Consider the following 23,775-nt stretch of genomic DNA (forward strand, 5'->3'; position numbering starts at 1 on the left):
ATTTTATCTTAATAGTTCTTGGTCTTATTAATTTTCCTTTTATATCCATGGGGAAGTGGAATAAGAATCTTTCCTCCGTAAGCCATGCGTGTTGTAAAAGTCAACTAAAATGCCGGGAACAATGGGCTAGTAACCCCTTTTCCTGTAAAGATTACTAAAAAGAATAAGAAGAAGAAAATTGTCAAAGTGGGAAGTCTGAATGTGCGTGGATGTTGTGCAGATGATAAGAAAGAGATGATTGTGGATGTTATGAATGAGAAGAAGCTGGATGTCCTGGCTTTAAGTGAAACAAAGCTGAAGGGGGTGGGAGAGTTTCAGTGGAGAGGAATAAATGGGATTAGGTCAGGGGTTTCAAATAGAGTTAGAGCTAAAGAAGGAGTAGCAATAATGTTGAAGGATAAGCTATGGCAGGAAAAGAGGGACTATAAATGTATTAATTCAAGGATTATGTGGAGTAAAATAAAGATTGGATGTGAAAAGTGGGTTATAATAAGCGTGTATGCACCTGGAGAAGAGAGAAGTGTAGAGGAGAGAGAGAGATTTTGGGAAATGTTGAGTGAATGCGTGGGGAGTTTTGAATCAAGTGTGAGAGTAATGGTGGTTGGGGATTTTAATGCTAAAGTGGGTAAAAATGTTATGGAGGGAGTAGTAGGTAAATTTGGGGTGCCAGGGGTAAATGTAAATGGGGAGCCTTTAATTGAGCTATGTGTAGAAAGAAATTTGGTAATAAGTAATACATATTTTATGAAAAAGAGGATAAATAAATATACAAGGTATGATGTAGCACGTAATGAAAGTAGTTTATTAGATTATGTATTGGTGGATAAAAGGTTGATGGGTAGGCTCCAGGATGTACATGTTTATAGAGGGGCAACTGATATATCGGATCATTATTTAGTTGTAGCTACAGTTAGAGTAAGAGGTAGATGGGAAAAGAGGAAGGTGGCAACAACAAGTAAGAGGGAAGTGAAAGTGTATAAACTAAGGGAGGAGGAAGTTCGGGTGAGATATAAGCGACTATTGGCAGAAAGGTGGGCTAGTGCAAAGATGAGTAGTGGGGGGGTTGAAGAGGGTTGGAATAGTTTTAAAAATGCAGTATTAGAATGTGGGGCAGAAGTTTGTGGTTATAGGAGGGTGGGGGCAGGAGGAAAGAGGAGTGATTGGTGGAATGATGAAGTAAAGGGTGTGATAAAAGAGAAAAAGGTAGCTTATGAGAGGTTTTTACAAAGCAGAAGTGTTATAAGAAGAGCAGAGTATATGGAGAGTAAAAGAAAGGTAAAGAGAGTGGTGAGAGAGTGCAAAAGGAGAGCAGATGATAGAGTGGGAGAGGCACTGTCAAGAAATTTTAATGAAAATAAGAAAAAATTTTGGAGTGAGTTAAACAAGTTAAGAAAGCCTAGGGAAAATATGGATTTGTCAGTTAAAAACAGAGTAGGGGAGTTAATAGATGGGGAGATGGAGGTATTGGGTAGATGGCGAGAATATTTTGAGGAACTTTTAAATGTTAAGGAAGAAACAGAGGCAGTAATTTCATGCACTGGTCAGGGAGGTATACCATCTTTTAGGAGTGAAGAAGAGCAGAATGTAAGTGTGGGGGAGGTACGTGAGGCATTACGTAAAATGAAAGGGGGTAAAGCAGCTGGAACTGATGGGATCATGACAGAAATGTTAAAAGCAGGGGGGGATATAGTGTTGGAGTGGTTGGTACTTTTGTTTAATAAATGTATGAAAGAGGGGAAGGTACCTAGGGATTGGCAGAGAGCATGTATAGTCCCTTTATATAAAGGGAAAGGGGACAAAAGAGACTGTAAAAATTATAGAGGAATAAGCTTACTGAGTATACCAGGAAAAGTGTACGGTAGGGTTATAATTGAAAGAATTAGAGGTAAGACAGAATGTAGGATTGCGGATGAGCAAGGAGGTTTTAGAGTGGGTAGGGGATGTGTAGATCAGGTGTTTACATTGAAGCATATATGTGAACAGTATTTAGATAAAGATAGGGAAGTTTTTATTGCATTTATGGATTTAGAAAAGGCATATGATAGAGTGGATAGAGGAGCAATGTGGCAGATGTTGCAAGTATATGGAATAGGTGGTAAGTTATTAAATGCTGTAAAGAGTTTTTATGAGGATAGTGAGGCTCAGGTTAGGGTGTGTAGAAGAGAGGGAGACTACTTCCCGGTAAAAGTAGGTCTTAGACAGGGATGTGTAATGTCACCATGGTTGTTTAATATATTTATAGATGGGGTTGTAAAGGAAGTAAATGCTAGGGTGTTTGGGAGAGGGGTGGGATTAAATTATGGGGAATCAAATTCAAAATGGGAATTGACACAGTTACTTTTTGCTGATGATACTGTGCTTATGGGAGATTCTAAAGAAAAATTGCAAAGGTTAGTGGATGAGTTTGGGAATGTGTGTAAAGGTAGAAAGTTGAAAGTGAACATAGAAAAGAGTAAGGTGATGAGGGTGTCAAATGATTTAGATAAAGAAAAATTGGATATCAAATTGGGGAGGAGGAGTATGGAAGAAGTGAATGTTTTCAGATACTTGGGAGTTGACGTGTCGGCGGATGGATTTATGAAGGATGAGGTTAATCATAGAATTGATGAGGGAAAAAAGGTGAGTGGTGCGTTGAGGTATATGTGGAGTCAAAAAACGTTATCTATGGAGGCAAAGAAGGGAATGTATGAAAGTATAGTAGTACCAACACTCTTATATGGGTGTGAAGCTTGGGTGGTAAATGCAGCAGCGAGGAGACGGTTGGAGGCAGCGGAGATGTCCTGTTTAAGGGCAATGTGTGGTGTAAATATTATGCAGAAAATTCGGAGTGTGGAAATTAGGAGAAGGTGTGGAGTTAATAAAAGTATTAGTCAGAGGGCAGAAGAGGGGTTGTTGAGGTGGTTTGGTCATTTAGAGAGAATGGATCACAGTAGAATGACATGGAAAGCATATAAATCTATAGGGGAAGGAAGGCGGGGTAGGGGTCGTCCTCGAAAGGGTTGGAGAGAGGGGGTAAAGGAGGTTTTGTGGGTAAGGGGCTTGGACTTCCAGCAAGCGTGCGTGAGCGTGTTAGATAGGAGTGAATGGAGACGAATGGTACTTGGGACCTGACGATCTGTTGGAGTGTGAGCAGGGTAATATTTAGTGAAGGGATTCAGGGAAACCGGTTATTTTCATATAGTCGGACTTGAGTCCTGGAAATGGGAAGTACAATGCCTGCACTTTAAAGGAGGGGTTTGGGATATTGGCAGTTTGGAGGGATATGTTGTGTATCTTTATATGTTTATGCTTCTAGACTGTTGTATTTCTGAGCACCTCTGCAAAAACAGTGATAATGTGCGAGTGTGGTGAAAGTGTTGAATGATGATGAAAGTATTTTCTTTTTGGGGATTTTCTTTCTTTTTTGGGTCACCCTGCCTCGGTGGGAGACGGCCGACTTGTTAAAAAAAAAAAAAAAAAAAAAAAAAATAGTCTGTCATTTCTCACATTCCTGACAATGCCACGTTAGGCAAAAATCGTGTTAGATGAACTGAAGAACTTATGGGAAAAACAGGGTTACGTTCCTGGGAGCCCCCTAAATGCCAAACAACTTTTTTTAGGCCTCCACATCTTACGAAAATAAAAGTGAATATGTAGTTGTAGTTTATTGTTGTGATGTATTATGTTGTTTTTACTGCTTAAAACTACAAATGTAACAGAAATAATAGTATTTCTTACCTAAATTGTGGGTGCTGGTGTTTGTGGATGTTTGTGAAGAGAGTGGAGAGTTATGGTGTGGCCCTACTGGGCTGAGGTGGATGGTAGAGGTTCTGGTACCGAAGTCGATGGTTGTACTGGAGTGTCTAACTCTAAGTCATTCAGTCAGTCAAGTCACTCAGTAAGTCAGTCAAGTCATTCAGTCAAATCATTCAGTAAGTCAGTCAAGTCACTCAGTCAGTAAGTCAATCAATAAGTCAGTCAAGTCACTCAGTAAGTCAGTCAAGTCACTCAGTCAGTAAGTCAATCAATAAGTCAGTCAAGTCACTCAGTAAGTCAGTGAAGTCATTTAGGAAGTCAGTCAAGTCATTCAGTCAATCAAGTCATTCAGTAAGTCAGTCAGGTCACTCAGTAAGTCAGTCAAGTCACTCAGTCAGTCAATCAAGTCACTCAGAAAGTCAGTCAAGTCACTCAGTAAGTCAGGCAGTCAGTCAGTCATTCAGTCAGTCAGTCACACAAACTCAGGTTTACCTCTTTTTCAGTGTACAAAGTAACACTTCATTATGGCTACAGGTTATCTCTTGTGTAATATCATTGTTTCTTTGTTAACCCTTTGACTGTTTCGGTCGTATATATACGTCTTATGCGCCACTGTTTCTGACGGAATTGGCCAAAAACAGGGCTTAAAGTTGGCAAAATTGCTGATGCATATATGTCGCCGAGACTGCTAACTTCGTGGGAGCGTAATTCGAGTTTTCGACCAAATTTCGTATATTTGGTGTCATTACCATCGGGAAAAGATTCTCTATCATTTCATAAGAAAAAAATAATTTTTTTATTTCCAAAAATTTATCGACAAAGAATGACAGTTTCAGAAAGGGGCCTGCGACAGTCAAAGGGTTCATTCCAAGACTTAAGTGCTTATACCTCTTCATGCCACTTTCAGCAACACTAGTATGGCTACTGGGTGTCATGATTGCATGGCAGATACAAGATATAGTAATTAAAATATCATAACACAATTCACAAACACAGCTGCCTTGTAGCAGAGAAAGACTGGACACGTATGAATTATGAACGCTGGGATGGTGGGGCGGTGTCCGGGAGTGGCAAGGGATGGTGGGAGGGCTCCCCGGCTGCTCCACAACAAGGCGGCCACTTGAGCAAAAGATAATTTTTTCCCCTTCCCACAAATTGAACCGTGTTAAATTAATTATACGATATGTTACATAAAATTGTGCTGCAATTCTTCAGTCATGCAATACCCAGATTGTGCCAAATAAATTTGTGCTAAATGACAGTCTACTGTATTATTATTATTATTATAATGGGGAAGCACTTGTGGGGGGGGGAGGGGATGGAAAGTATTCAGGCTTAATTTAGGGAACTGGAACATAGATCAAATTCCCTAGATCAAGAGCCCCTCACCACATACATACTAATGATCATAATAATAATAATAATTATTATTATAACAACAACAGTAATAATAATAATGCAGTATAATAGTAATAACAATAAGGAGAAACTTCAAAAGGCTGCCAGTAGTTGACACCACAATCAGCAAAACATTAGTAACCACTACTTTTCACCTGTCTAGACTTAAGTAGTCCATTTATTTATTTTATTTATTTATTTATTAATTTGAACATGATACAGAGAAGTACAAGGAATACAATTTTTAAAGTGCAGCATGCCAAAGCCCCTTGTATGCAGAGCATTATGGGCAGGCTTAAAATTAACTTAAGATTAACTAAGCAATGATATATTCAGTGGTACAAAAATTATTGTAAAACAGATAACAATTTAGTACAAATGAGTATTACAAAAACAGGTCATATGGTCATTTACTGTGTTGCTGTGTAATCAGTAGAATGGAATATTCTGTTAGGTAATGAAGTGAAATAGTAACAAAGTTTGATTGGGTCACAGGTTGACATTTATGAGATACAATAATGAGATACATATATGAGATACAATTTATGAGATACAATTATTCAGTATTTATAGGTAGTAGGTTGGTAGACAGCAACCACCCAGGGAAGTACTACTGTCCTGCCAGATGGCTGTGAAACAGAAACCTGTAACTGTTTTGCATGATGGTAGGAGTGCTGGTTTCTTTTTCTGTCTCATAAACACGCTAGATAACAGGGATATCTTGCTACTCCTACTTACACTTTGGTCACACTTCACAGACACGCACATGCATATATATATACATACATCTAGGTTTTTCTCCTTTTTCTAAATAGCTCTTGTTCTTCTTTATTTCTTCTATTGTCCATGGGGAAGTGGAAAAGAATCTTTCCTCCGTAAGCCATGCGTGTCGTATGAGGCGACTAAAATGCCGGGAGCAATGGGCTAGTAACCCCTTCTCCAGTAGACATTTACTAAAAAAGAGAAGAAGAAAAACTTTATAAAACTGGGATGCTTGAATGTGCATGGATATAGTGTGGATGACAAGAAACAGATGATTGCTGATGTTATGAATGAAAAGAAGTTGGATGTCCTGGCCCTAAGCGAAACAAAGCTGAAGGGGGTAGGGGAGTTTCGGTGGGAGGAAATAAATGGGATTAAATCTGGAGTATCTGAGAGAGTTAGAGCAAAGGAAGGGGTAGCAGTAATGTTGAAGGATCAGTTATGGAAGGAGAAAAGAGAATATGAATGTGTAAATTCAAGAATTATGTGGATTAAAGTAAAGGTTGGATGTGAAAAGTGGGTCATAATAAGAGTGTATGCACCTGGAGAAGAGAGGAATGTAGAGGAGAGAGAGAGATTTTGGGAGATGTTAAGTGAATGTATAGGAGCCTTTGAACCAAGTGAGAGAGTAATTGTGGTAGGGGACCTGAATGCTAAAGTAGGAGAAACTTTTAGAGAGGGTGTGGTAGGTAAGTTTGGGGTGCCAGGTGTAAATGAAAATGGGAGCCCTTTGATTGAACTTTGTATAGAAAGGGGTTTAGTTATAGGTAATACATATTTTAAGAAAAAGAGGATGTTATCAACAAATTTTGTTGAAAATAAGAAAAAGTTTTGGAGTGAGATTAACAAGTTAAGGAAGCCTAGAGAACAAATGGATTTGTCAGTTAAAAATAGGAGAGGAGAGTTATCAAATGGAGAGTTAGAGGTATTGGGAAGATGGAGGGAATATTTTGAGGACCTGTTAAATGTTGATGAAGATAGGGAAGCTGTGGTTTCGTGTATAGGGCAAGGAGGAATAACATCTTGTAGGAGTGAGGAAGAGCCAGTTGTGAGTGTGGGGGAAGTTCGTGACGCAGTAGGTAAAATGAAAGGGGGTAAGGCAGCCGGGATTGATGGGATAAAGATAGAAATGTTAAAAGCAGGTGGGGATATAGTTTTGGAGTGGTTGGTGCAATTATTTAATAAATGTATGGAAGAAGGTAAGGTACCTAGGGATTGACAGAGAGCATGCATAGTTCCTTTGTATAAAGGCAAAGGGGACAAAAGAGAGTGCAAAAATTGTAGGGGGATAAGTTTGTTGAGTATACCTGGTAAAGTGTATGGTAGAGTTATTATTGAAAGAATTAAGAGTAAGACGGAGAATAGGATAGCAGATGAACAAGGAGGCTTTAGGAAAGGTAGGGGGTGTGTGGACCAGGTGTTTACAGTGAAACACATAAGTGAACAGTATTTAGATAAGGCTAAAGAGGTCTTTGTGGCATTTATGGATTTGGAAAAGGCATATGACAGGGTGGATAGGGGGGCAATGTGGTAGATGTTGCAGGTGTATGGTGTAGGAGGTAGGTTACTGAAAGCAGTGAAGAGTTTTTACGAGGATAGTGAGGCTCAAGTTAGAGTATGTAGGAAAGAGGGAAATTATTTCCCAGTAAAAGTAGGCCTTAGACAAGGATGTGTGATGTCACCGTGGTTGTTTAATATATTTATAGATGGGGTTGTAAGAGAAGTAAATGCGAGGGTCTTGGCAAGAGGTGTCGAGTTAAAAGATAAAGAATCACACATAAAGTGGGAGTTGTCACAGTTGCTCTTTGCTGATGACACTGTGCTCTTGGGAGATTCTGAAGAGAAGTTGCGGAGATTGGTGGATGAATTTGGTAGGGTATGCAAAAGAAGAAAATTAAAAGTGAATACAGGAAAGAGTAAGGTTATGAGGATAACAAAAAGATTAGTTGATGAAAGATTGGATATCAGATTGGAGGGAGAGAGTATGGAGGAGGTGAATGTATTCAGATATTTGGGAGTGGATGGGTCTATGAAAGATGAGGTGAATCATAGAATTGATAAGGGGAAAAGGGTGAGTGGTGCACTTAGGAGTCTGTGGAGACAAAGAACTTTGTCCTTGGAGGCGAAGAGGGGAATGTATGAGAGTATAGTTTTACCAACGCTCTTATATGGGTGTGAAGCATGGGTGATGAATATTGCAGCGAGGAGAAGGCTGGAGGGAGTGGAGATGTCATGTCTGAAGGCAATGTGTGATGTGAATATAATGCAGAGAATTCGTAGTTTGGAAGTTAGGAGGAGGTGCGGGATTACCAAAACGGTTGTCCAGAGGGCTGAGGAAGGGTTGTTGAGGTGGTCCGGACATGTAGAGAGAATGGAACGAAACAGAATGACTTGAAGAGTGTATCACTCTGTAGTGGAAGGAAGGTGGGGTAGGGGTCGGCCTAGGAAAGGTTGGAGGGAGGGGGTAAAGGAGGTTTTGTGTGCGAGGGGCTTGGACTTCCAGCAGGCATGCGTGAGCGTGTTTGATAGGTGTGAATGGAGACAAATGGTTTTTAATACTTGACGTGCTGTTGGAGTGTGAGCAAAGTAACATTTATGAAGGGGTTCAGGGAACCCGGCAGGCCGGACTTGAGTCCTGGAGATGGGAAGTACAGTGCCTGCACTCTGAAGGAGGGGTGTTAATGTTGCAGTTTAAAAACTGTAGTGTAAAGCACCCTTCTGGCAAGACAGTGATGGAGTGAATGATGGTGAAAGTTTTTCTTTTTCGGGCCACCCTGCCTTGGTGGGAATCGGCCAGTGTGATAATAAAAAAAAATAAAAAATATTATTTAGTTGTGGGTGAGTAAGTGATTTTTGAGAAAAGACTTGAATTTATAAACAGTGTTTCTTTTATATTCACAGGTAATGAATTCCGGATTTTAGGGCCTTTTATGTGCATTGAGTTTTTGCATAGCGTGAGATGGACACTAGGAATATCAAAGAGTGATCTGTGCCTTGTCTTATGGTCATGTGTTCTGTTAAGGTTGGTAAGGAGAAGTTTGAGGGGAGGGTTTATGTCAGAGTTAAGTGTTCTATGTATGTAGTAGGTGCAGTAATAAGTATGGATGTTTTGTATTGTGAGTAGGTTTAGAGTTTTGAATATTGGTGGAGTGTGTTGTCTGTAGTGGGAATTTGTTATCATTCTGACTGCAGCCTTTTGTTGAGTGATTAGTGGTCTGAGATGGTTTATTGTTGTTGAGCCCCATGCACAAATTCCATAGGTGAGATAGGGGTAAATAAGTGAGTGATATAGGGCCAGGAGGGCTGACTGTGGAACATAGTACCATATCTTCGATAGTATGCCTACGGTCTTGGAAATTTTTTTGTAAATTTGTTGTATATGTGTTTGAAATTTAAGTCTATTATCAAGGTGGATTCCTAAGAATTTTCCCTCTGTGAGTTTTGTGATAGGTGATCCATTTATCATTATGTTTAGAGACACATCTGTAGCTCTGTTACCAAACTGAATGTAGTAGGTTTTGTCAATCTTTAGAGTAAGTTTGTTGGTCCTCATCCAAGTTGATATTTTCTGTAATTCGGTATTTACAGTATTGGCTAGCGTGACTGGGCTCGGGTGAGAGTAGAGGTATGTAGTGTCATCTGCAAATAGTGTGGGTTTGAGTAGTTGCGATGCATTTGGTAGGTCATTTATGTATATGAGAAAGAGAAGAGGGCCTAGGACACTTCACTGTGGGACACCAACTGTAATTGGCTGTGTGGAAGTGTTTGCCCCATTTGTGTACACATATTGGCTTCTGTTGCTGAGGTATGACTTTAGGTAGTTGAGGGAGTGCCCTCTTATACCATAGTGCGACAATTTTATGTGAAGCAAGTCGTGGTCAACTGTATCGAAAGCTTTATGTAAGTCATTGAAGATCCCCAGTGGGACTTCCTTTTTCTCTATTGCTGTATAAATATGTTCTAGCATGTGGATAATAGCATCATTAGTATTTTTATTAGGCCTGAACCCAAATTGACAGGGGTTGAGTATATTGTGGGAGATGAGGTAGGAATAGATACGCTTATGGATTAATTTTTCAAAAATTTTAGAGAGAGGGTGTAAGTTGGATATTGGCCTATAGTTATTCAAGTCTGTGTGGTCTCCTCCTTTATGGATCGGGGTGACCCTTGCTATTTTGAGAACTGTAGTAAAGGTAGAGGATTCAATGGATTTGTTAAAGAGTGTTGCAATGATTGGTGATAGCACCTGTGAGACTTTTTTTGTATATAATGGGTGGTAAGGTATTTAAATCTCCTGTCTTGTTTTTTAGTTTGTTGATAATAAGGGAGACTTCAGTTGGGTTAGTCGGAGCTAGGAACAGTGTGTTCGGGTAGTTGCCAGTGAGGTAGTCATTGGGTGGGGTATCTGAGCTTGGGATTTTATTGGCAAGGTTTTTTCCTATAGTGGAGAAGAAATCATTGAGTCTGTTTGCTGTTTCAGTAGGTGGGAGTTGGGGTTCATCTGATTTTGTTAATTCAATTTTGCTATTTCGTGATATCTTTTTTGTTCCTAGTATTTCTGATAGGGTTTTCCAGGTCTTTTTTATGTCACCTCATAAGTTGGATAATCTGTTATCATAATACAATTTTTTAGCCCTTCTTATTAGGCTGGTTAGGATTGACGAGTAACGTTTTGTTTGGTCTCTGGTTATGTGGCCCATTCTGTACTGTTTTTCGTATTGGTGCTTTGTATTTATGGATTTGAGGATACTGGATGTTAGCCAGGGACTGTTCAGTCTCTTCACAGTCATCTGTTTAGTTTTTTAGGGCAGTGCTTGTTATAGAGGTATTGGGTCTTTTTTAGAAAATTATTAATACATTCATCAATATCTGTATAGATTTCTAGCTCAGTGTGCCAGTCAATGTTTGTCACTGCTGCTGTGAAATTATTGATAGCTGCCTCATTGTGAAGTCTGAAAGTGACTTTAGTAGTGTCTAGGGGTAATTTGCCAAGATTTGTGATGAGGAAGGTAGGGTAATAGTCTGTGGTATTATCTGTGATTATGCCTGATCTTAAGGGGGATATGGTGTTGGTCCAGATGTGGTCTAGTAGGGAAACACTAGTCTCTGTAACTCTTGTAGGTTTTGTTACTGTTGGTAGCAACATAAATATTCATTTAAGTCTGCGCAAAATGCTTCGGCATGATAGTGGCTTTCTTTGCTCCAATCATATTATGATATGTAAACACACATTGTAACCTTTGTAAAAAAAATAAATACACACCCTGAAATTTCGTTCATATCCAGAAGCAAAAAATCAACCGAACAACGGTTCGTATCCTGAAAAGTTCACATGGTCGGGCGTTTGTTCCACTGTATATTATTTTACTGTCATTTGAAGTCTGGAATGGATTAATTCTATCTACTTTATTCTTTAATGGAAAAAATTGCTTTGGTTGTCATCGATTTTGGTTGTCGAATCAACATCTGGAGCGAATTAAATTCGAAAACCGAGGTTCCACTGTATTCCATATTCGGATTTTAAATTTTGGATTTTATTGAATAAGAACAGGAATCAGAATTTAACCCCTTAACCCTTTGACTGTCGAAAGGCCCAATCCTGAAGTGTCTCCTGGTGTCGCAAAATATTCTAAAAAAAAAAAAAATTATTTTTCTTATGAAAATGTTAAGATTATTTTTCTGATTGTTTTAGTCCAAAAAAAAAAAAATTCCCATCAGTACTTACCAAGATATAGAGCCGTGAATTTTGCAGAAAATGAGCCGCGTATGGCAACAGCGGCGACTGCCGCTCACCTGGTAAACTTTGGTTTACTTGTATTTGAAGGTTTATTGTTTTTTCACTATTTTATTTTTTCACATAACTTATGTGGCCTGTGAGACCAAAGTAAGGTGCAGTGTACATATATACACTCGTTGCATACAACACAATAAGCACACAAACATAATTATCAATATATTGTTTACAAAACTTGTTTACAAAAACAAACAATACAAAAATTTTTTTATTACTATTGTTCTATAATGTATATACCAATATACAGTCACTGAACATATTCCTAGAAGTTCTGCAGCTTGTGTAACTCTTTGAAGTATGTTTTCATACACAATGGTGTTTTACACGCCTCACACATAAAACCAGTGTGTCTGCATTTTTGTGAACTTTTTTTTTTATGTGCAAAGACAAAACACCTCGTCTGAGCAGTTTTCTTCAAAGTATTAGCAGGCAGTTGTGTTATGTAGTTATCCTAGGTAAATGGTCGTGTATAATCATTCCTTCCTTCCTAATTTCCTTCATTCCTTTCCTGCATTCCTTTCCTACCTCTCTTCCTACATTCCTTCATCTGTCCTTCCTTACTTTTTTCCTTCCTTTCATCTCGTCCTTCCTTCATTCCTGCCTTCCCTTCTTGCTTCTGGTTTCTATAATATATACACACATATATAGTCACTAGATACTTTCATATAACTGCTATTATCTTTATTCATCAAGCTTGTCTTGTGTGCGAGTGTGTGGCTTATAATTGTTTTGAGTCAGGAGTGGGCAGTTGTCAAAATGACATATTATCTCATTACTCACTCCCCCTACCGCCTGTCAAAACAGTGGGGTCGGATGCTGCTTCCCCTCCATTCTATCTAATTATCTTTCTCCCTCATTCTATCTCTTTCAATCTATCTCTCTCTTTCTATCTGTCTGTCTATCTCTGTATCACAGGTACACATAAATACAAGTATACATAGTGTAAATTACCTAGGATAACCCAAAAATCCAGACAAAGTGCTATACTCTGCTTGACGATGTGAGTAAACGTGATGATGACACAGTCTTGTGGCTCTGAGACAGAGAGCTAGATGGATAGACAGGGAGCTTGACAGACAGACAAATGTTTGTGTACCAGCAAAAACAAAGCGAGGGGGATGGTCATCTAATCTTTTCTTATCAGTTGCACCCTCCCCCCACCCTCGTTTACACTCTTCAAATGTCAGCTCTTATCAGATGTTATCTCACCTTATCTTGTCACTGTCATGGGGTGAACTGTTTTCATGCCTCAAGGGAACATATTATTATTATTATTATTATTATTATTATTATTATCATGTCTTCTTCTTCTTCTTCTTCTTCTTCTTCTTCTTCTTCTTCTTCTTCTTCTTCTCGTCCTCCTCGTCCTCCTCCTCGTCCTCCTCCTCCTCGTCCTCCTCCTCCTCGTCCTCCTCCTCCTCGTCCTCCTCCTCCTCGTCCTCCTCCTCGTCCTCCTCCTCCTCCTCCTCCTCCTCGTCCTCCTCCTCCTCGTCCTCCTCGTCCTCGTCCTTGTCCTCGTCCTCCTTGTCCTCGTCCTCCTCCTCCTCCTCATCCTCCTCCTCCTCCTCATCCTCCTCGTCCCCCTCCTCCTCGTCCTCCTCCTCCTCGTCCTCCTCCTCCTCGCCTCCTCCTCCTCGTCCTCCCTCCTCCTCGTCCCCCCTCCTCCTCGTCCCCCCTCCTCCTCGTCCCTCCTCCTCCTCGTCCTCCTCCTCCTCGTCCTCCTCCTCCTCGTCCTCCTCCTCCTCGTCCTCCTCCTCCTCGTCCTCCTCCTCCTCCCCTCCTCCCCTCCTCGTCCTCGTCCCTCCCCGTCCCTCGTCCTCCCTCGTCCTCCGTCTCGTCCTCCTCCTCCTCGTCCTCGTCCTCGTCCTCCTCGTCCTCCTCCTCGTCCTCCTCCTCCTCGTCCTCCTCCTCCTCGTCCTCCTCCTCCTCGTCCTCCTCCTCCTCGTCCTCCTCCTCCTCGTCCTCCTCGTCCTCCTCCTCCTCGTCCTCCTCCTCCTCGTCCTCCTCGTCCTCGTCCTCGTCCTCCTCGTCCTCCTCCTCCTCGTCCTCCTCCTCCTCGTCCTCCTCCTCCTCGTCCTCCTCCTCCTCGTCCTCCTCCTCCTCGTCCTCCTCCTCCTCGTCCTCCTCCTCCTCGTCCTCCTCCTCCTCGTCCTCCTCCTCCTCGTCCCCCTCCTCCTCGTCCCCCTCCTCCTCGTCCTCCTCCTCCTCGTCCTCCTCCTCCTCGTCCTCCTCCTCCTCGTCCTCCTCCTCCTCGTCCTCCTCCTCCTCGTCCTCCTCCTCCTCCTCCTCCTCCTCGTGCCTCGTCCTCGCCTCTCCCCTCCCCCGCCCCTCCCTCGTCCTCCTCCGCCTCCTCCTCCTCCTCCTCCTCCTCCTCCGTCCTCCTTCCTTCCCCCCGTCCTCCTCCGTCCTCCTCCGTCCTCCTCCTTCTCCTCCTTCCTACTTCTCCTTCCTCCTTCTCCCTCCTCCTCCTCGTCCTCCTTCTCCCCCTTCCTCTTCCTCCTCCTCCTCTTCCTACTCCTCCGTCCTCTTCCTCCTCCTCCTCCTCCTCCTCCTCTCCTTCCTTCCTCCTCTCTTCTCCTCCTTCCTCCTCCTCCTTCCTTCTTCTCCTTCCTTCTTCCTTCCTTCTCTTCTTCTTCTTCCTTCTTCCTTCTTCCTTCTTCCTTCTTCCTTCTTCTTCCTCACTTCTTCCTTCCTTCTTCTCCTTCTTCCTCCTCTTCTTCCTTCTTCTTCCTTCCTTCTTCCTTCCTCCTTCTTCTCCTTCTTCTCCTTCCTTCTCCTCCTCCCCTTCTTCTCCTTCCTTCCTTCTTCCTCCTTCTTCCTCCTTCTTCTCCTTCTTCCTTCCTTCCTTCCTTCTTCCTCCTTCCTCCATTATCCTTCTTCTTCCTCTTCTCCTTCCTTCTTCCTCCTTCTTCCTTCCTTCCTTCTCCTTCCTCCTCCTTCCTCCTTCTTCCTTCTCCTTCTCCTTCCTCCTCCTTCTCCTTCCTTCCTTCTCCTTCCTCCTTCCTCCTTCATCTTCTTCCTTCTTCCTTCTCCTTCATCTTCTTCCTTCTTCCTTCTCCTTCATCTTCTTCCTTCTTCCTCATCTTCTTCTTCCTTATCCTTCATCTTCTTCCTTCTTCTTCCTTATCCTTAATCTTCTTCCTTCTTCTTCCTTATCCTTCTTCTCCTTCTCCTTCTCCTTCTTCTCCTTCCTTCTCCTCCTCCTTCTCCTTCTCCTCTCCTTCCTCCTTCTTCCTCTACTCTCCTCCTTCTCCTCCTCCTTCCTCCTCCTCCTCCTTCCTCCTCCTCCTCCTCTTCTCCTCCTCTCCTCCTCCTTCCTTCTTCTTCTTCTTCTTCTTCTTCTTCTTCTTCTTCTTCTTCTTCTTCCTTCTTCTTCTTCTTCTTCTTCTTCTTCTTCTTCTTCTTCTTCTTCTTCTTCTTTCTTCTTCTTCTTCTTCTTCTTCATCTTCTTTCTTCTTCTTCCTCCTTCCTCCTTCTCCCCTCCTCCTCCTCCTCCTCCTCCTCCTCCCTCCTCCCTCCCTCCTTCTCCCTCTCCTCCCTTCCTCCTCCTCCTCCTCCTCCCTTCTCCTCCTCCTCCTCCTCCCTTCTCCTCCTCCCCCTTCCTCTTCTCCTCCTCCCCTTCCCCTCCTTCTCCTCCTCCTTCTCTCCTCCTCCTCCCATTCCCTCCCCTCCCCTCCCCTCCCTCCCTCCCCTCCCCTCCCTTCCTTCTTGTATCCTGGGCATTGCTTTTGGTCTCAAACTCCTCAAAACCATGAAATTGATCTTCACTGACACTTCCATCGTTTCAGCACATTTTACCAAGTTTTTCAAAGATTCAAGAATTTTTTAAAAAATATGTAAAATATTCAAAATTATTTCTGAATTTTATCGATTTTTTTGCAAGATTTTTTAAAAAAATATGTAATATAATTTAAAATGATGAAAAATTCTCGAATATTATATTAGAGCATCACTTGGGAGGAGAAGAGTCCCAGATTTGCTGGGGAATCACATATTTCTTACCGCTAGGCATGCTGAAAAAGGACAACGGAAATTGCATTCCCACAATGCACCACTGGCTCCCCGATTTTTTTTATATGGTGCGCACTGACCATGGAGACCCATTCTCTCACATGTGGGCCTTCCAGCTTTCTCCTGCTTGATTTGAAGCTGCTAGAATTTATGCGTATAGATACGTCAGAAACAGTGGCGCGTAAGACGTATTTATACGGCGTAAACAGTCAAGGGTTAAATTACATTCACTTGTTAGACGAAGAATGAGGGGAGACATGATCGAAGTGTATAAGTGGAAGATGGGTATTAATAAGGGGGATATTAGCAAGGTCTTGAGGATATCTCTCCAAGAGAGAACCCGCAGTAATGGATTCAAATTGGACAAGTTTAGATTTAGAGGGGATGTAGGAAAGTATTGGTTTGGAAATAGGGTAGTTGATGAGTGGAACAGTCTACCTAGTTGGGTTATTGAGGCTAAAACCTTGGGCAGTTTCAAATATAGGTTGGATAAATACATGAGTGAGAGGGGTTGGATTTGAGTGGGAGTTGCATATGAGAGTGGATAGAGTTATCAGAGCTTATTTCTTGGGTGGCATTGAAAATTGGGTTGGGCAAATGTTTTGTTAGTGGGATGGATTGTAAAGGACCTGCCAAGTATGGGCCAACAGGCCTGTTGCAGTGTTCCTCCTTTCTTATGTTCTTACGTCAGTCCTAACCAGCCTGATAAGAAGGGCAAAAAATTTTTATTATGAGAACAGATTATCCAACTTACGAGGTGATATAAAAAAGACCTGGAAAAATCTATCAGAAATTCTGGGAACAAAAAAGATATTTATTTATTTATTTATTTATTTATTTATAATTTGAGCACACTTACAGAGGTACAAAAAAAAATACAGATAAGAGCAGCATGCCAAAGCCACTTATACTATGCATAGCATTACGGGCTGGCTTAAAATTAACTTAAGATTAACTAAGCAATGATGAAATCAGTGAAAACATTAATGTAAACTGATTACTATAAAGCACAAGTGAGTATTACAAAGACAGGTCATATGGTTGCATGCATTGTTGTAAATTCAGTAGAATGGAGTATTCTGTTAGGTAGTGTATTTAAAAAATAATAAAGTTAGATTGGGTTTTAGGTTTAACATTTATGTGATATAATTGTGAGAAACATTTAAGATATACAATTTATAAGGTTCAGTTATTCAGTATTTATTTGGTTTTGGGATTTAGAGGGGATGTAGGAAAGTATTGGTTTGGAAATAGGGTAGTTGATGAGTGGAACAGTCTACCTAGTTGGGTTATTGAGGCTAAAACCTTGGGCAGTTTCAAATATAGGTTGGATAAATACATGAGTGAGAGGGGTTGGATTTGAGTGGGAGTTGCATATGAGAGTGGATAGAGTTATCAGAGCTTATTTCTTGGGTGGCATTGAAAATTGGGTTGGGCAAATATTTTGTTAGTGGGACTGATTGTGAAGGACCTGCCAAGTATGGGCCAACAGGCCTGTTGCAGTGTTCCTCCTTTCTTATGTTCTTATGTCAGTCCTAACCAGCCTGATAAGAAGGGCAAAAAATTTCACGAAAATTTCACGAAATAGCGAAATAAAATTAGCAAAATCAGATGAACCCCAACTCCCACCAACAGAAACAGCAAACAGACTCAATGATTTCTTCTCCACTATAGGACAAAACCTTGCCAATAAAATCCCAAGCTCAGATACCCCACCAAATGACTACCTCACCGGCAACTACCCGAACACACTGTTCCTACCTCCGACTAACCCATACGAAGTCTCCCTTATTATCAACGCACTAAAAAACAAGGCAGGAGATTTAAATACCTTACCACCCTTTATATACAAAAAAGTGTCACAAGTGCTATCACCAATCATTGCAACACTCTTTAACAAATCCATTGAATCCTCCACCTTCCCTACAGTACTCAAAATAGCAAGGGTCACCCCGATCCACAAAGGAGGAGACCAAACAGAGTTGAATAACTATAGGCCAATATCCAACTTACACCCTCTCTCAAAAATCTTTGAAAAATTAATTCATAAACGAATCTACTCCTACCTTATCTCCCAAAACATACTCACCCCCTGCCAATTTGGATTCAGGCCTAATAAAAATACTAATGATGCTATTATACACATGCTAGAACATATATACACTGCAATAGAGAAAAAAGAAGTCCCACTGGGGATCTTCATTGACTTACGTAAAGCTTTTGATACAGTTGACCATGACTTGCTCCACGTAAAATTGTCACACTATGGTATAAGAGGGCACTCCCTCAACTACCTCAAGTCATACCTCAGCAACAGAAGCCAATATGTGTACGCAAATGGGGCAAACTCTTCTGCACAACCAATTACAGTTGGTGTCCCACAGGGAAGTGTCCTTGGCCCTCTTCTCTTTCTCCTATACATAAATGACCTACCAAATGCTTCGCAATTACTCAAACCCACACTATTTGCAGATGACACTACTTACGTCTTCTCCCACCCGAGCCCAGTCACGCTAGCCAATACTGTAAATACCGAATTACAGAAAATATCTACCTGGATGAGGACTAACAAACTTACACTAAACATTGACAAAACCTACTTTATTCAGTTTGGTAACAGAGCTACAGATGTCCCTCTTAATATAATGATAAACGGATCACCTATCACAAAGCTAACAGAGGGAAAATTCTTAGGAATCCACCTTGATAATAGACTCAAATTTCATACACATATACAACAAATTTCTAAGAAAATTTCCAAGACTGTAGGCATACTATCGAAGATACGGTACTATGCTCCACAGTCAGCCCTCCTGGCCCTATATCACTCTTATTTACCCCTATCTCACCTATGGAATTTGTGCATGGGGCTCAACAACAATTAACCATCTCAGACCAATAATTACCCAACAAAAGGCTGCAGTTAGAATGATAACAAATTCTCACTACAGGCAGCACACTCCACCAATATTCAATACACTAAACCTACTCACCATACAAAACATCCATACTTATTACTGCACCTATTACATACATAGAACACTTAACTCTGATATTAACCCTCCCCTCAAACATCTCCTTGCCAACCTCAACAGAACACATGACCATAACACAAGGCACAGATCACTCTTTGATGTTCCTCGTGTCCATCTCACGCTATGCAAAAACTCAATGCACATAAAAGGCCCTAAAATCTGGAATTCATTACCTGTAAATATAAAAGAAACACTACCTGTTTATAAATTCAAGTCTCTTCTCAAAGATCACTTACTCACCCAAAACCAAATAAATACTGAATAACTGAACCTCATAAATTGTATATCTTAACCCTTTGACTGTTTCAGGCCCCTCTCTGAAACTGTCATTCTATGTCGCCAAATATTCAAAAAAAAAAAAAATTATTTTTTCTTATGAAAATGTTAAGATTATTTTTCTGAGTGTTTTAGTCCAAAAAAAATTTTTTTGCCATCGGTACTTACCGAGATATAGAGCCGTGAAGTTTGCAGAAAATGAGCGGCGTATGGCAACAGCGGCGACTGCCGCTCACCCGGTAAACTTTAGTTTACTTGTATTTGAAGGTTTTTTGTTTTTTTCACTATTTTATTTTTTCACATAACTTATGTGGCCTATGAGACCAAAGTAAGGTGCAATGTATATATATATACACTCGTTGTATACAACACAATAAGCACACAAACATAATTATCAATATATTGTTTACAAAACTTGTTTACAAAAACAAACAAACAATCATCCTCCTCCTCCTCCTCCTCCTCCTTCTCCTCCTCCTCCTTCTCCTTCTCCTTCTCCTTCTCCTTCTCCTCCTCCTCCTCCTCCTCCTCCTCCTCCTCCTCCTCCTCCTCCTCCTCCTCCTCCTCCTCCTCCTCCTCCTCCTCCTCCTCCTCCTCCTCCTTCTCCTCCTTCTCCTTCTCCTCCTCCTCCTCCTCCTCCTCCTCCTCCTCCTCCTCCTCCTCCTCCTCCTCCTCCTCCTTCTCCTCCTTCTCCTTCTCCTCCTCCTTCTTCTCCTCCTCCTTCTCCTCCTCCTTCTTCTCCTCCTCCTTCTCCTCCTCCTTCTTCTCCTCCTCCTCCTCCTCCTCCTCCTCCTCCTCCTTCTCCTCCTCCCCCTTCTCCTTCTCCTCCTCCTTCTCCTTCTCCTTCTCCTTCTCCTTCTCCTCCTCCTCCTCCTCCTCCTCCTCCTCCTCCTCCTCCTCCTCCTCCTCCTTCTCCTTCTACTTCTACTTCTACTTCTACTTCTACTTCTACTTCTACTTCTCCTTCTCCTTCTCCTTCTCCTCCTTCTCCTTCTCCTCCTTCTCCTCCTCCTTGTCTTGTGTGGGAGTGTGTGGCTTATAATTGTTTTGAGTCAGATGTCGGCAGCTGTCAAAGTGACATATTGTCTCATTACTCACACCCCCTACCTCCTGTCAAAACAATGGGGTCGGATGCTGCTTCCCCTCCTCCATTCTATCTAATTATCTTTCTCCCTCATTCTATATCTTTCAATCTGTCTCTCTTTCTATCTGTCTGCCTATCTCTGTCTCACAGGTACACATAAATACAAGTATACATAGTGTAAATTACCTAGGATAACCCAAGAAATCCAGACAAAGTGCTATACTCTGCTTGAAGATGTGAGTAAAGGTGATGACACAGTCTTGTGGCTCTCTCTGAGACAGAGAGCTAGATGGACAGACAGGGAGCTTGACAGACAGACAAATAGACAGACAGAAATGTTTGTGTACCAGCAAAAACAAAGGGAGGGCGATGGTCATGTAATATTACCCTCCTTTACGCTCATCAAAGTCAGCTCTTATCAGATGTTATCTCCCCTTATCTTGTCACTGTCATGGGGTGGACTTTTTTTTTTCTTGCTTCAAGGGAACAATATTATTACATCTTCTTCTTCCTCCTCCTCCTCTTCTCCTTCTCCTCCTCCTCCTCCTCCTCTTCCTTCCCTCCTCCTCCTCCTCCTCTTCCTCCCCTCCTCCCCCTCCTCCTCCTCCATTGCTTTTGGTCTCAAACTCCTCCAAATCATGAAATTGATCTTCACTGACACTTCCATCTGTGTTAGAGCATCACTTGGGAAGAGAAGAGTCCCAGATTTGCTAGGGAATCACATATTTCTTACCGCTAGACATGCTGAAAAAGGACAACTGAAATGGCATTCCCACAATGCACCACTGGCTCCCCGATTTTTTTTATATGGTGCACACTGACCATGGAGACCCATTCTCTCACATGTGGGCCTACCAGCTTTCTCCTGCTTGATTTGAAGCTGCTAGAATTTATGCGTATAAATACGTCAGAAACATTGGCTCGTAAGACGTATTTATACGTCGGAAACAGTCAAAGGGTTAAATGTTTCTCACAATTATATCACATAAATGTTAAACCTAAAACCCAATCTAACTTTATTATTTTTTAAATACACTACCTAACAGAATACTCCATTCTACTGAATGTACAACAATGCATGCAACCATATGACCTGTCTTTGTAATACTCACTTGTGCTTTATAGTAATCTGTTTACATTAATGTTTTATCACTGATTTCATCATTGTTTAGTTAATCTTAAGTTAATTTTAAGCCAGCCTGTAATGCTATGCATAGTATAAGTGGCTTTGGCATGCTGCTCTTATCTGTATTTTTTTGTACCTCTGTATGTGTGCTCAAATTGTTAATAAATAAATAAATAAATATGTATGAGAAAAACCTGCAACTCTATTTTTGGATTAAAACAGCAACTTTGTAGTGTTTCTTCATGTGTTTTTTACAGTTGTATTAACGGTTTCTTGGTCTCAGTTGATAGAATGGAAGATATGTTACAGAAATAGAGATGATTTTGATTGGTTTTAGTACTGAAAATGAGTTCAAAATAGTGAAAATGTGCAATTTTTGCTGATGCTCAAGAGTAAACAAATGTCACGCGTCCAATACACGTCAGCTGGTGGGTTTAATGTGTGTTCATAAACACTGATATTATTTATACAATTATTACAATATTGCATAACAGTATATCTTCAATTTTTTGGTGTGAATAAAAATTCATTATGTGAATAAAAAATCAAAATGGAATTCATTTGAAAGCCTGGAAACATAACTAATAAACAGAGGAAATGTTATTTTAGTGCCAGGAATGCCTACATTGTTTATTCTGGACCCTGTTTTAAAATTGGAATATTTTGAACTTTTTGTGAAATTGGCCAAATTATCAGTTTCCGATCACTTTATTGGGTAGTTGAAACAGCTGACTGGGCAATTTCTTGTGCTTAATTGATAAAAATAGACTTAGTACTAGTGAAATAACAAAGAATTTGGTCGACTGGAATAATTTAATTGGCTTAAAATGGGAATCAACATGGGCAAAATCGCCGATGCGTAAATATCACTGACACACCAAAATTACCAAGAGTATAATTTCATCGATTTTCCATCAAATTTCGTACTTTTTGTTTTATTACCTTCAGAAAAAGATTCTCAACCTTTTTATAAGAAAAAATATTTTTTTTTTAAAGTTCTTGGATCCTGTGGACAAGTTTCAGATGGGGAGGTGTGGACTCTGAAAGGGTTAAAGAGGTAAGTAGTTAAGTGAGGAGTGTCTGTACATTCAGTAAATATTTATGCTAGAACATCCATATATTGATTTATTTTATTTCATTTCAGATGAAACCTAAAAGTGAAGAGATAAGTTTAGCTGTTCAGCAGGTGATGGGTGATCCAGTGAAGCAGTACCAAGCACTGTATGAGCCCCTTGATGCACTACGTAGGCGGCGAGATGCTCAACTTGTTGTAGTTCAAAAATGTCAAGATAAGCTGGATCGATTAAAATTAAAGGTGAAGAAGTGTTTTTAATGCAAATATAAGTACCACAAAAAAAAGCTCTGCCTGCCTGTTACGTTGGATTAAGTAAGTTTATTTTGTCCCTTATTACTCTTGGATGGTAAGGTTCTCACTACATGTTCTAGTGTGGGGTAGCTTTTACTTAATGGCCTTATTTGTCTAGGGGTAATACTTACATCATGGCTGATCATCTTGAGTGTCTCTGATACCCTTTCACCAGCCCTCTTCACAGGTTATGTAAACTACTACTATAAAAATATAACTGTATTCTCAATAGATATGTACAGAATATACAATCACAGCCTCCATTTTCAAAACAAAATCTACACACTCCATGCCTGTGCTCCACATGGTGTGTTGCAACAACTCTTGTCCTTCACTCTTCCTGACATAACTCTGGGCTAACCAGTGTTTTGACACACTTTAGTCACCCTGGGTATGGTGGCCAAAACTTAAATTATAAAAACTCACCCCTGGAGCACACATGATGCCCCAAAAGATAGGAGAAGGACCCAGAGATCCTGCCAGGTTGAAGGTCAGCCACAGAGAGAGAGAGTCAGTGAGAGGGAGAGAGAGAGAGAGAGCCTGGCTAAGCTCCTCCCACCAAAACAAAAGACTGTTGCCAAGCACAATTCTCCAGTTACCACAATTCTACCACACCTTAATTTTACTTTTACAAAAAGAAATACAACTTTATAAACTACTTATTTAAATTGTGTGTTTATGTGTCTATAGTATAACCTATTATATTGAGAAAAATAGGTTTGACCCAGCTGCCTCTCAGTCATAAGGTTGATCAGTCCTTCTGACATTTAGAGCAAAGTCCCCATCAATTCAATATAATTAGGTATTCCAGAGTAACTGTTACTTATAAATACATGTTGGGTCCTATAGCCCCATAACACCCCCACCTCCAGACGAAGTCTCACAAAAGCTAGCCGTGTCCCTCAGGATACGGCTAGTAAAAAGTATATTGCTTAAGTCTGAAGGCGGTAAACAAGACTACTAGAAATGCTACATATTTCCTAGCACCATAACTACTCTTCACTTTACTGTTATTTACAACAGATTGCAGAATTTTTTAGAAAAGCATTTTAACCATACCCATATACTCAAGGGTGTAACTATTTACAATTTTAGTGACTTTTAAACAATACACATTACAATGCAAAAATTGCACACAATGCCCACTGTGAAAGCCCGCACCAACAGGCCTGTGCCTCTGCTACGGTA

General features: G+C 40.9%; 1 protein-coding gene across 6 annotated transcripts in view; it reads left to right on the forward strand.

Annotated features, from left to right (window-relative positions):
* The window catches only part of LOC128706562 (dynamin-binding protein), a 188,703-nt gene that overhangs the window by 83,879 nt on the left and 81,049 nt on the right, over nt 1–23,775 (forward strand). For all 6 annotated transcript variants that reach the window (XM_053801491.2, XM_053801493.2, XM_053801492.2 and 3 more), the window contains one exon: nt 22,366–22,536. In XM_053801491.2, coding sequence (XP_053657466.2) covers nt 22,366–22,536 — 171 coding nt within the window. The remainder of the gene's footprint in view (nt 1–22,365; nt 22,537–23,775) is intronic.

This window comes from Cherax quadricarinatus, chromosome 3 (assembly GCF_038502225.1).
Source record: "Cherax quadricarinatus isolate ZL_2023a chromosome 3, ASM3850222v1, whole genome shotgun sequence".
Lineage (NCBI taxonomy): Eukaryota > Metazoa > Arthropoda > Malacostraca > Decapoda > Parastacidae > Cherax > Cherax quadricarinatus.